The sequence below is a fragment of the Thamnophis elegans genome, chromosome 4, assembly GCF_009769535.1.
Source record: "Thamnophis elegans isolate rThaEle1 chromosome 4, rThaEle1.pri, whole genome shotgun sequence".
NCBI classification, from domain to species: domain Eukaryota; kingdom Metazoa; phylum Chordata; class Lepidosauria; order Squamata; family Colubridae; genus Thamnophis; species Thamnophis elegans.
Window position 1 is genome coordinate 98,633,675 of NC_045544.1, and position 14,724 is coordinate 98,648,398.

A 14,724-nucleotide genomic window follows, 5' to 3' on the forward strand; every position below is an offset into this window, starting at 1 on the left:
AAACAAATTTAATTCTAAAATCTAAAGTACTGTATATCAGAATAAAGACAGTGGGAGATCAAGAAAAGGCAATGCTCCTCAAACTCAATGTACTTCAAGAAAAATATTAAAGGATATTTCTAGGCTGAAAAAGAGGTGTTAATGTGAATTTCTTTCATATTACTGTTATAAGTAGTATAGTTTATAATATACTTATATTATCAATAACTATGGCTGCTGTAAATAGATAATTATGTATAATGTTGCATCTTACATACATTTGGGTTCTGTACACATATACATGTCAATGGCCTACTCTGGCCTCTTACTTTCATGACTTTTAGTCTCCTACCATTTTCAAGAGAGGGAATTGTTGCCTTCTACAACTCTTTCTCTCTTATGTGCATGTGTAGGGTTACAGATCACAAGAAATTAATTAACAGGAAGACATGGATAATTCTATGAAATCTATTATTTATTCCATTCTTAGATAGCAAACTATGGCCAAGAAATTTGCTTGGATGGATGGCTTCTACTATGATAAAAAGGGATTATTTCGTTATTTATTAAGTCATTTACAGCATTTTTATCTTGCCTTTATTATTTTTATAGATAATCTAAGTGGCAAGCATACCTAATGCTCCTTTCTCCCATTTTTACCACAACAGCAACCCTGTGAAGTAAGTTGGGTTGAGGGAAGTGATTGATCCAAAGTCACACAACTGGTTTTCATGTCTAAGGCAGGACTAGAATTCACATTTCCTGGTTTGTATCCTGGTGCCTTAATCACTAGAGCAAATTAGAATCATGCAGATCATGGTCATTCCCATGGTTCTCTATGGAAGTAAAAGCTGGACTTTGCAGAAGTTAGAAATAACTAATATATTTTGGAAATATCTGAAAATTCTTGAAACCACTATGAAAAGTTAAGAAATCAAAAGTCCCAAAGGACCAGGGAAACAGATCATCTTGGAGAGCTATCTATTTGGTCAATGAGAGTGGACATTAATTTGATAGTATATAATCAGTCAATCAAACCTCCAGATACAAGGAATGCTCATAGGAACTGAGCAAATGACTTGAATAGAAAATAGTATACTATATGAGAAATAATGTTGGCATATTCAGAATTATAAACAAAGAAAGAAAAATCTTAAACTGTGTAAAGTTAATAGATACTGAATTATCTGTGACAATTCAAGGAAAACATTAAGAGTTATTAAGAGTCCAGTTATACATTATTTTAATTTTCATAAAAAAGAAAAAGGAAAATAAAATCCTATGCCTTCATATAAACAAATGGTATGTTTCTCAATCTGATATTCTCTTCAATTTTCTCTGTTTAAAACTAATATAGAGGAAAAAGAAAAATGATGACCATACATAAGAATTGTTTAGGCAATTGTAATGAAAGTTTCACAAAATAAATGGAAGAAAGAGAAGATGTTGAGTGCTCCTATTTATTATAGCAGAACGCAAGTTCAGAAGAACCTGAACAAAATATTAGTTATGAATCATAAAAATCCCTTAGTAAAATCATTATCAGACCTATGAATAAATTGTGCACAGCAATAACTGCAATACTGGTAAGTATCACATCACTGTGTTCCTTTTATATTTATGATTTGGATCAGTACAAGTGGTAGTAGGTGCTGTCTTTCCTATTCCTTCCTTTCTTTGCGAGCCCTCTAAAAATCTTCCTCCCTGGTATGGTGGGCTACAACAAATAGGCTACAACAAGCCCCGCCTGCATCTCCTGAATGCCCGCCCACATTTTAATGTGAGTTTTTCCCTTCAACCCATTCCCCCCCCCACTCTGAGATAAACACACCCTATTCTGAAACTTACACAGACCTTTAGGCAAAACCTTTTTTTGCCTAAAAACACAGAAATATAACACAGAGATATAAATTATTGCTCCCAATTTGCTGGAGGTAAAGCGAAATTCTTACGTCAGGTAATGATCCTTGAAATATTCAGATCCCAAGCTGTTTAGATTACATGCCAAACAATTCCCAAGAAGCTTTCAAACATGCCTAGAATATTTGTTTAAATCAATCTAACTGTGGAAGTATTTCCAATATGTGCAGAACATACATACTTTGCACAATTAAAAAATGCACAAATCTCTCCATCAATATTTATATCAATATCAAACTTTTGACATACACAACACTATAGGAAACCTCTAGCTTTGTTTCCTATTGAAAAAGGTCAGCAGTTATACTGTAATGGAACTTTGTTTCTTATTGCAAGTATGTGGATCAGAAAGGTTAGCATAAGCATTCTCTAACACAGAAATCATATATGAAATAGCCCTTAGGTGCACAAGAAAGGACAATACTCAGATGGATTCTTAATCTGACTTGCTGTAACAGTTTCTAATGCATAGCAAGTTTATGCAAGCTATTAAGTTGCAGTCATCCGTGACACACTTTCTATTTTAATGTGTTTTATAAAAGAATGTAAACTATCTCATATTCTTCCTTGCTTCCATTCATTTTCCTTTCATTTTTTCTCCAAGAGAGGATTTCCTACAAACTATTTGATGTACGTTTTCACCTTTTCATTTCCTTTTAATCTAAAGTCTTCCTTTCCTCCCACATTCTGCTTTTTACAAGTTCTCATGCTAGTACCAACTCCTTTCTTCTTTTACACCAAATCACTCAGCCTCAAAATTACTTTTCTTTTTGCTAATTAGTAATTTTAGCTCATTGTCACTCATTTCTTTCCCTGATATCTGCTTCAGTAGCAGGTTGATGTTTTCTCTCTTCAGGTTCAGCTGTTTTGTACTATCCAGTCTACATTAACTGCCAAGTGTTTCATAATTGACCTATATACTTAGGAAAATGAGAATAATGTTAGGTTATTCCCACCTAATCACATACTTAAAGGAGCGTACAAAATCATTTGGAGAGGATACTATCCCTCCAATTCACTACTACCCAAAGTACATTGTTTTCTAGAAGGCTCAGAGCAGCTAGCTCAAACATCTCCTTGTATCTGGACAGTTGGCAAGTAAAGTATCAATTTCAGCAGCACACATGGTGCTTAAGCATGGACAGGAGTGTCCAGGCAGCAAAAGGAGGCCGTTAAGGAAACTGCATTAAGGAACACAATGCTTCAGTGCTTTGCACAGTTGCGTTCAGAAAGTGTTTTTATGAAACACTCCTCCATATGGTTTGCACTGCCAATTACCTCCACTAGGCCAATAAGATCCCATAGATTAGGCCTCCTCCGAATTCCATCAGCTGGCCAATGTCGGCTGGCAACTACCTGGAGGAGAGCCTTCTCGGTAGCTGCTCCGACCCTCTGGAACGAACTCCCCGTGGAGATTCGTACCCTCACCACCCTCCTGACCTTCCGCGTAGCCCTTAAGTCCTGGCTGTCCCAACAGGCCTGGGGCTAAAGATTTCAACCCCACTCGAATAGTATGACTGTTGTGCTCTTTTAATGATGTATTGTTTTCGTGTTTGTAACTTGTTTGTCCTCCCTCCCCCTGAATTGTGAGCCACCCTGAGTCCCCTCAGGGAAAAGGGCGGCATACAAATAAAGTATCTATATCTATCTTTATCTATATACAAAGATTTCAATGGGGACTCTACTCACTGATAGAAGAAGAAAAACAAGATAAATAACTTTAAATAAAGAAATTCCTATTTGTTCACATTGATTTAAATTCTGGTTTTCATTCGATCAAGTCTGTTTAATGTGCAATATGGATTAAATAAGTTAATAATATATTAGAAAGAACTCCATGGGTGTCAGAATCAAATTATTCCAAAACATTCAGTTTTATACAAATGATAAATCCAGGCAATTTTGACAGCTCCAAAAGCCAAAATGAGGGTCATGATCCTGGCCTGGGTCTGATCCCGACCTAAAGGAAGGGAACTAAGAAGTGCCCATACCAAATTACAGAAATAAATACCAAATACAGTTGATATTGTGCACACTTTATTAGGAATATTCTGTTTATTTGCTTGGATATCGGAATGAACAGGCACCAAAATGCTGCCATAATAATTCCATTGCTTGGAAATATTATTTAATTACTTAAATTACACATAAAGCTGGATAACTTTGGGCCAGTCACTCGCTCAAAGTACCAGCTCACCTTACAGATTGTTGCTGCAGGAAAAACAGGAGGATCAAGAAGTATTACCGCATATGTTTCCCACCATGAATTATTTATAAAGTAATAAAGATGGAATAAAAATCTAATAAAAAATAAAAATAGGTTCCCAAAGTTCTTTGCTAAATAGCAGAAAAAAATACTAATCTTTGTGCCAAGTTCAGGAAGTCAAATTTGTTTAATGGAAATGTTTACCTATCAAAATCTATGTTTCTCTTCCAACACAAATAAATAAAAATGGAGAAGGTCGTTAAAAATTGATTATTCAAATCAGGATTTCTCAGATTGTTAGCCAGTATGCTTTAATTTAAACCTATCCACATCAATTCTTGCCTCTTAGATTGGGGAAAATTCTCATCAGAAAACACCATACTGAATGTTTTTCATCATGCTTAGAAAATAGCATAGTGATTTCCATTTCATTCAAATTTAGAAAGATTTTTCTAATACAGAACAGAGTATGAATGGCAACTTCAGATTCAGTTTGAACTATAAATCAGAAGGAGTCTGAACCACACTATAGCTCCATGATGGCAAACCTATAGCATTTGTGTCATAGAGAGCCCACTCCGCGGGCATGCAAGCTGTCGCCCCAGCTCAGTTTTACCACGCATACGTGTGTGCCTCCCACCAGCCAGCTGATTTTCGGGTCTCTGCCGCATATGCATAGGGGCACATGTGGGGACACATTTGCAGGGTGTGTGTGCAGGGTCGTGCATGTATGCACGGTGCACACGGGGGGGGGGGTTATGCATGCATGCGCAGAGGGTACACACAGGGAACGCGCTGCATTATAGATGTGTGCACATGCGTGCTTTCAGCACTCGGTACCAAAAAGATTAGCCATCACTGGTATAGCTTATGACTTTTAATAAAATGTTAGTCTGGACAGTGTTACCAGACAATTCTTGATTTTGATTACCATATAATAACACAACTTTCACTTTATAAAGTTTGGTTTTGAATAACATTCCAAAGGTGGTCTCAGTTGGCAATTTTATCCATTCTTCACTGCTTTAAACATCTTTTGACAAATCATTGTACTGAATTAAGTTTTTGTTTACTTTATAAGTCTATATTCCACACTTTTTCTTCTTTCTCAGCACTAACATTTGCCTTATACAGGCAAGTATATACTATTCAAACAGTCAATCTTCATCTAAATGAACAAATTACTATCTGTAACAAATAATCCTCAACTCAGGACTGTTCACTTAATGACAATTCTAATTTATAATCTTGGAAGAAATGATTTATAACTTGTACTTGCATTTACAACCATTGCACTATTCTCAATCATGATCATAATTTCAGTGCTTGGCAACCAGCCTGCATTTATAACCGGTTGCAGCATCCTTCAGTTGCATAATTGCTATTTATTACTCTTTTTGCCAATTTCCGTCAAAGATCACCCTTTGGGGAAACTGGATTTGCTTAACAACTTTGACAATTTGCTTAACAATGAGTGTAAAAGTTGTAAAATCAGATCCAATTCAATATGACACAATGAGAAATTCTGATCCCAATTGTGGCCATAAATTGAGGACTAGCTGTATATAAATTTCAATTATGTCATTACAATTCTGAAGGATGGTAAACAGGAGTCTGGGTACAAATTTGAATTATATCCATTTTCATGAACTAGTAAAACCAGAGATTATGTGAAGAAACAAGTTGGCTTTCAGTGAGAAATCATGGCAAACTAGATGTCCCTGAAGGAGTGAGGGTGGCATTGTAATTAAATTAGTGGCCAGAAAGCAAATTCTGGCTGGCAAAATCTCTTAGGAAAAAGGTGAGATTGTGAGATTACCCAATAGTACACTTGACAGTTACCCTCGGGAACAGACTGCAGGAACCGAGGATTTTGCAGTTAGCTTATGACTGGGAGTTGAGGAATTTCAATCAAGCTCACAGCTATAATGAAACCTGTAAGCCTTATTTCTTGAACTATTTTGGATGTCACTAATTTACAGCTACAGAGAGATTTTTCTGAGTGGCAGGATAAGAAAATTCCACTTGGTGAAATATTATTTTTTATGGATTAGAAAAAAATAAAGAAAAAATTCTTAAAAGACTTAAACGTTCTTGTTAAAAAGCTTAACAAAGAGTCGATGTAAGAAGGTTTAAAAAGGATAAAAGGGACAATTATTTGAAAAGTTGTGTTTTTTTTTTATGAAAGTGCTTTTGAACAAACTGGAATTCAGTTAGACAAACCAATCAGTCTTCCATAGGAATGTTTTTTTGTTTAATATTTACTATCAGAGAGTCCAGACAATTGGTGAATTTTACAAAACAAAGGATAAAGGTAATATGAGCCAAATGTAATGCTGACTGTAACTATAAAGATGTTGATTATAATGCTGGCAGTACAACAGTGTGTCACATGAGACAAAAGTAGAATCCGCCAAAGCTGCCAGCAGTCTGCAGAACCAAAAAGGTTGTGAACCCCTGCTGTATATGAAAAAAATCTGCATTGTCCACAATGGAGGAATGGCTGGTGAAGGTGATGGAACTTATTGAGTTGGCTAAATTGACTTCTTTGATCAGAGAAAATTCAATATTGTTGTGGTCTGCCGGCGGCATGCAGAGCTGGCAGCAGAGTCGGACAGTGAGAAGGTTGGGGAGGAGCATGGGCCAGTCCTAGAGTCTGGAGAAGGCTTGGGCAAGGGCTCTGCGTCGGAGGCAGAGACGGGGCCAAGGCCATCTGGGAGTTATGTGCTGCTCCAGAGCCAACACCAGCAAGGCAGAAGAACAGGCTCCCCCTGTGTCCCCAGTGCATGCATGCGCAGAGCTGCCAGAAGGCAAGAACAGTTAAGACAGAAGGCAAGACTCGGGAGTAAGGCTTGGAGGTGATTGGCCCCTCCCATAGGACATAAAGGAGGAGCAAAGGCACATGAGCCTTTGCAGGAAGCAACTTGGTTCATGCTGGTCAGTTTACATTCGGAAGCTCTGTTTTGATTCTTTGCTCCGTGTAGCCTTGCCATGCTAATTGCCAATTAGGCCTTACCAGCATTTCAAGGAAGATAAAGGTGGGTGCTTATCAGCCTTATCCTGAAGGATTGCGGCAGTTCACTGTCAGACTCTTTACAAACTATTTGTGATTCATTATGGGCTGTGAATGATAATATAATTCATAGCCTTTGAAATAAAAAGAGGGTATTGGGGACTAAGCACATGCTTTTTACTGTATCAGGTAGCCTAGGTCAGAACAAATATTTATGTTTATTGCTAACTGGAAACCCTTTATAGACTTTTTGCATGAAACTAAACAAAAAATAACTTGAAAATTAATCTTAATAAAAATAATTATTAAAAGTTTAATAAAATTATATTAAAACAAATGAAGAAGCAAGCTCACCCAAACATCCAACTACAATATTATATTTCATTGCTTCACTCCTCCAGTTTCAACATGTTAACTTCTAGTTTTTTCCTTCTTTCAAGACTTTTATAGACTCTGCTCTCAGTTACAGAATGGTAAAATCTCAGTTTATTGAGTTCAGGATGCTGATTTCTTTCATCTTTCTGGTCATATTTAAACACATATTAGAGGTGATAATGATATAGCCCCTCTACTTTTTTCACTACTAAAAATTGCTTTTCACATACTTTGTATCAGTAACACAAATAAACAAAAGCATATGTTTTATATCAATCCATCATATAAACCTCTCACCAGACCTCTGATCTAAGTCTGAAACTAAATTATTTGTACTTATTTTGTTCCTAAATAATTTGCTGTATTCCTTGCAACAGAATTTTCGCCATGGCCAGGTTCTGTGCCTCCTATAGCCACATATTACTATTATCCCCCCCACCTTCTATTTTTCTTAGACTTTGCAAATGTTGGCAAACTATCAGCATAAAAAGAATCTCAATTCTCATTTGAAAAGATTTTTGGGTTCTATAATAATTATGTGTGGCTGCATAGCTCCAAAACAGTGAAAACAACATGGACCGACATCAAACATCATTTAAATATATTTAATGTCCATGTCTTCTCATTTAATCTCACTGCTTTGAAAGGCAGTCAGGTCAGATTCTGATCAGCCGGATTTTATCACTGCTTAATCTTTCTGGAAATCCAAACAAGAATTCAAATACCAACTTAAATCCTGCCTTAGGAAGACTCACCCAAGTACATTTATGAACACCTTATCATATTGCTTTTTACATTTAGGAAATGTATATTCAAGATGGAAAAAGCATGCTTCATTTGTTCTTTATTAATGCTCCAGGCTGCTTCTTGCCGACAGTTTCACAATGCTCTAATAAGCTCATTCTGTGAAGGAGACCTTACACTAGTTTTGGCTGAAAGCTGAAGCATCTATTTATGACTCTACACTGCAGTTAATTCTCAACAGACCTGAAATGAAAATAACATCTACACAATTATCAAGAGGCAAAGTTTGCTTTTATGTGGTAGCTAAACTGATTTATTGTAAGGTTCAGATATTTAACTGCGGGAGTCAATATGACTCATGAAAAAATGCTCATTTCTAGCACCAATGCTCATTTCCCAATATTGTTTTATTCATTAGGCTTTAAATTTTCAACAAGCAATAATATTGGGAAAGGAGATTATCAGAGAGTGTCATATCTTTTCCTGTCTGTAACCAGGGGCATGTGATTTCATATAACTATGTCAATACAGAACAGATAAGTTCCAGAATAATACTTCAAAAAGGTATTAATTCTTATATGTTCTACCATTAATTTATTTTGCTTACTACTTCTTACTCTTTTTCTGCACTTTCTGCAAAGTTATTTACCTCACAAGGAATAACATACTAGGTGTACATGTATGTAGACATTAATTCCTTTAATTTAACCTACTATCATAATAGTGGGGAAAAAATAAATTGCCCCATTTTCTATAATTTATTTGATTCAGATTTAAATTTCTCCCATATCATTATGAAAAAATGTTGAACATCTTTCTAAAGATAATCAGCATTATAACTGTAACACTGTTGCCTTTGCTTCACCTGAAAAGCAATGTACAGCAATGGTAAAGTATGTGAATCTAGAAATTTTCAGTTCAATTCTTCTCATTTTGCAAGAAACCTACTTAATTTTATTACATAAGTCATTATTTTCTAAATGCCTTTTCTTTTGTCTTCTAATTTGCAACAGAATAATATTGATAAGCTTTGCCGGGAATGCTGAATTTATTCCCGAAAAGAAGTCTGGACACTCTTATTATTCAACATATATACAACCATTTAAGCTAGTTGTTCCATATTTTTATGAGCCCTTATTATTTCATTCTGATTAAAACATTGAATTATAGTAATTGAAATTGAGGCTGTTGAATGGTTATTCCATTTTCTTGGCATCTTTGCAACATCATGTAGAGATGTTCAACATGTCAGTATGGCATGCAGAAAGGACACCCCTGCCAGCGCTAGCAAAATAAGTGACAGATATAACAAGATAGTTATATAACATAGCCAGTAATCAAGAGAATAGTTTGAGGACTACTAAATGAAGCAAATAGTGTATATTCACTAACATGATCCCAAGATTGTTTAGAAGAAAGAAATGCTCAGAACTGCTAATCAGTGACACAGAGATGCACAATTTATTGCATTTTTCTAAGCATCAATGTTTACCTTTTGTTAAATCAGGCCTTGAAGGCTGGCCTGCGGGTTCTTCAGGATCTTCATTACTACTTTCTGATGCCTCACTGACAGTTTCATCCCCATCATCTTCATCGCTCTCTGTAGTATCACTGGCATCATTATCACTCTCCACTCTCTCATAATCGCTGTCATCTGACTCCTCTTCAGATTCTTGGCTAGGTGAATTCACATCAGGCAAGAGCTTAGGTCTTTTGGCATCATCAGCACTTCCTGCAGCACCACCTTCCATGCTGTTGAAACCTTGTAGAGATCGTTTTTGGGCCAAGATCTGCCCACTGTCATCCGGAGTCTGTACTGTTGGCGTCTTACTGTCATTACTAGAAAAGGAGTTCTCCTTACGGGGCTGGCCCCCAGCTTTATTCTCATGCAGCTGTTTCATAAGGCTTCTGGTATTTTCGTATGCGTCAACTCACTAGTTCAAGTAAGAAAGAAATTTCTATTAGCCTTTCTTTCATTATAATTCAATAACAGAAAATGGGATTGGCTGTTTAATTATATTTCTCAATTTGAAATCACCTTATGTACATTCCCAGATGAAAAACAGCTACATTAAAATAGTTAATGAACTAGGAGCTTATAAACTGGGAAGGAATTATGCCACTGTGCTCATTTGATAATATGCTTTGCTTGTGAAGTACCCTTCTGGATCTGCTCCTGAAACAGTAAGAAGCCACTATAGTTGTTCAAAGCATCACTGCAATTACTTAAGAAGTCCTTCCAAGATCTTCTGAGTTATTCATGTGCATGCCCAGAAGACACTTCCAGCAGAATAGCTAATGAAATAGCTGTTTTGAAGAGCAGATACAGAAGTTGCTTCATTTGTGGAAAAAAATATCTTGAATTATTTGCCCAGCCTCGTATATTTATTTCCTTATCTAAGAAAAGATCTGTGGTATTAAGATTCTTCAATCAAGAACACAGATATCTTTCTCTTTTAATCTATTATATATCATCACATCTAGCAGATTCCTATACATTATATTTCAAATATGGATGCCATCTGCTATTTGAAACATCACAAAACTGAAGAGATGAACAGTGCTCTCATTATGTTCCAAACTGAAAAGTTATATGAATATACCTTTTAAACGAAATAACCAAAGTGGGAGCTTGTTCAATTCTTCCAGAGTTCTGTTAACTGAGAGAACCTAAATTCAGTTCAATATTCACCAATTAATCTTACTAGCTAGAGCCAGAAAGAAATCTAACAATCTTGAGTAGGTAAGTTTTATACATATATGACACATGTTATACATGTATGAGACATTTTATACATGTATAATGTTCAGCTGTTTAAGAAAAAATGGTAGGAACCCAGAGTTCTTGCATCAAATGATTTAATAATTCCTTTTATCATTAATTTCAGTCACATTAAAATAAGGAGAGGAAATTATAAAAAAAAAGATCCAAAAAAGAAGACCTGTCCTTTCCTAGGTCCATGAATCCTTCCAAAGCTATTACCATATATTTCTCCAGGCAGGTTTCAAAGTCTAATTCATAATTAACACAAAAGCAATAATGTATTTCTCTCTATGGTATTGTAGAAAGAAAAACCTTCTTACCAAAGCTGCCATTTAGTAAAATTAAGCAAGCACAAAACTGTGCTCTGAACAAGAACTTTAGTTCTCCAAGAGAAAAAAAATCTAATATGTAGAATCCAGTAGTTTATTTCTTGACCTGATTCCTTTGATTTGCTACTAAAAATACATTAATTGAGCAGTTTCAAACTAATTCAATGTTAATAGACAAATCTATGGCTAGTCTATTGATGTAAGAGGGTTTTGTCAATATTCAAGAGCAGGATACTGCCAATTATAAGATACAAGAGCTTATTAATGAAGATTAACAAATAATTGTGTTATACTTTAGAGTGCTTTAACAGAATGTTATAATTTGGTAAGTGGATTGGCTTTTTTTTAAACATGGTGTATTTCTGCATTTTAGCAAACCCCATTTAATATCAATGGCATTAATAATTGTATTTCCAAAGAAAAAAAATATTTTCTATATTGCTAGTTTTTCTTTTAGAGGCATACCCTTATATGAATTCCATTTGTTTCCTCTTTCCCCCCCCCCCCCCCCCCGGTAACAACCTCTTTTTTGGATGCAGTGCAAGACGGATTCAAATTTCCCGCTATCCCCAATGCTGTTACATACTTTTACATCATTAAGCATCACTATTTTATCTCATCTTATGATTTTAACTATATAGTATTAGGTGTATTTCTGCCTTTTCCCTCCATTTTTTGGATTGGCTTTACTGTTCATGTATTGCTTCTGGGATGCTTCTGCAATATGCTGTAGGGCTGATTTTGATGGAGCTAAGGTGTATAAGCCAGGATCTTCTTTTTAATTGCTCAGAGATGAAGTAGGATAGCAGGAGAACCCAGCCATTTACACTGATGTCTCATACCAGGTTCCGAGAGATATGCTTTAAGCAGGCAAAACAAGGCAAGCAGCTTGGCATCGTTCAGATCATTCAGATGGACTACAATTCTTTGCTAGCTGGAACTAAAAAGTCTAAAACATTTAGATGGCACAAAATTGCTTTCCCCGTTATAACAAAAGAGGTGCCTTAAAATTTAAAGTGCTGTTTCTGTCAAACAGAATTAAATGTGCATATTTCAACACAAACATTAATTTTAAATGTTACTTGGGACTCTAGCATGCAAGGACTTAAAAGTTAGTGCCTAAAAAAATGACAGTTTGTCATTGAAGGAATTTTTCTAACATGTAGGAGCTATGATTACAAAAGCCCTCCTTTTCCTATTGTTCACATAATGTGGGAAACTGTAAAAGCACCAAGAAGAGATTGGATAATCTTTTGTCTGAAATGGTGTAGGGTTTCCAGCCTAAGCAAGGGGGTTGGACTAGAAGACTTCCAAGGTGCCTTCCAACTCTGTTATTCTATTCTATTCAACACTTGCTGTTGATTTCCTCTTTGTGATTCTAATCAGATGGATGGAGAAAATGAGTAGACAAGCCACTGCTTCACTAAAATTGTGATGGAACGTGTTATCAATGAACCCTAAAAAGACAAGTTTTGATTATTGATTTCATGCAGAGGAATTTTTAAAAATCAGTTAAGAACATGCTAGACATATAGAAAAAGTATCTACTGGAAGTTAAAAGTCTGGTTTAAATACATAAGGAGACATTTTAAAATATGTTGCTGTTTTACCCCTACCAGCAATCTGTTATTTCCCTATTATCCAAAATGCAAAGACATAAAGTATTGTCTCTGAACTTGGAAGCTTTAAGAGATCAAGAGTTGGAAGGGACCTTGTAGGTCATCTAGTCCAACCCTCTGCCCAAGCAGGTGAACCTACACCAGGGCTCCTCAAACTTGGCAACTTTAAGACTTGTGGATTTCAACTTCCAGAATTCTCCAGCCACAAGTCTTAAAGTTGCCAAGTTTGAAGACTTCTGCCCTACATCTTTACTGATGGCAGTCCAATCTCTTCTTGAAAGTATCCAGTGGTGGAAGTTGCTCCCACAACTTCCGAAGGCAAGCTTGTTCCATGGGTTGAAACGTCTCCTTATTTATAGGTTGAATCTCTCCTTTATCAGTTTCCATCCATTATTCCTTGCCTGGCCTTCAGGTGCCTTGTAAAATACTTTGACCCCTTCCTTTCTGTGGCAGCCTCTCAACTATTGGAAGGCTGCTATCATGTCTCTCCTGGTCTTTCTCTTCCCTAGACTAGCTTCATTGTATCGCCTTAGATTTGAGCTAAACAGCAATTTTACCAGTTCTGTGACGGGCAAAATAACGATCATTTCCCATTAGGCAGCCAATTGTGCATAGGCCTCAAATGTTACCTTGTCCCACTTGCTAGTCGGTAACAAAATGGAGTCCTTGTAGACTCCTTGAAATGGAGCCTACAAGGTCCCTTTCAACTGTTAATCTGTTAAAGCTTCTGCGTGGCAGCCATTAGAGAGTTCAGGGTCATCCACCGGAAGAGGCAGTTTGTAGGAAAGGATATAGGAGAACAATCGGAGGGTGGGGGAGCTGTTAAACACGAGTTCTACCTGCCTGTGAGGGGCTGCCCACGCTGATGGTCACACGATCACACACTCCGACCCTCTCCCCGGCCTGCCTCCACGATCTTCCCCGGCCTGCCGTTAAGTCACGCAGCCACAGGTCCTTTCCGTATCCTGGCAACGGCACGACGGGAGTTGGGGGGAAAGCTGAGCTCGCGGTAGTCACAAAGAGCGGGGCCTGTGTGAGTCAGTCAATTGCGCATGCGCGCCTGGAAACCACAATTCCGGATGGGGAGGGCCGGAGGAACTTTCCGAAGGGAGCCAGCCTACCCCGGGTCCGCCCCGCCTTCCTCTTGACGTCACCGCAATAAACAGAAAACTTGGGAAGGTTTTCCAATAACGGCTTTTATTTACAAACAAGTGGGCCAGCCCGCTTCCTCCCCCCGCCCCCGGCAAGAGAGCCCCGCAACAAGCTCCGCCATCGGCTATTTGCTCTCGGGAGTAGTTAGTCACAGTCATTTCGGTTTGCTCTCCGTAGCATCAGGAATAAAGAGCAAAGGAAATTCAGTTAGTTCAGCTATCAGCGGCTTGATTGGGTGCCAGTTCCCTCCTTTTCTTTCCTCGGGGCCAGGGAGCTCCGTTCCTCCTGAGTTGTGCGCCACGATCACTCCTGATTCATTCCTAATCACGTCAGCTGAAATCGGTGGGACCCAAGTCGTACTGGAAGGCGATTTGCAATCGCTGACATCCCGAAGGGTCAACAGAAGGGGGCGGCTTCCTCCGATCGGACCCCTGTGGAAGAAGAATAGGAAAAGGCCCCGCTTGTTCAGTGAGATGGCAGTCCACGGGGATTTCTTTCTTCCCCTTCGAACATGGGGTTGGGAATGTGATTGGGGTGGAATATAGGTAGTCCTTGACTTACGACCTCAATTGGGTCCAAAATATATGTTGATAAGTGAGACATTTGGTTAAGTGTGTTCCGAC

At 37.4% G+C, this 14,724-nt stretch overlaps 1 protein-coding gene across 3 annotated transcripts in view; it reads right to left on the reverse strand.

The window, feature by feature from the left end:
* The window catches only part of RRP36 (ribosomal RNA processing 36), a 41,357-nt gene extending 27,328 nt beyond the window's left edge, over window positions 1–14,029 (reverse strand). The window contains exons 1-2 of one of the 3 annotated variants that reach the window (XM_032215732.1): window positions 13,793–14,008; window positions 9,730–10,171 (exon numbers count right to left, since the gene is read on the reverse strand). In XM_032215732.1, the coding sequence (XP_032071623.1) occupies window positions 9,730–10,138 (409 nt within the window). In that variant the 5' untranslated portion in view covers window positions 10,139–10,171; window positions 13,793–14,008. Of the gene's footprint in view, window positions 1–9,729; window positions 10,172–13,788 lie in introns of all 3 variants that reach the window. The other 2 variants (XM_032215731.1, XM_032215730.1) reach the window with 2 other exon arrangements.
* Window positions 14,030–14,724: the final 695 nt, after the last annotated feature.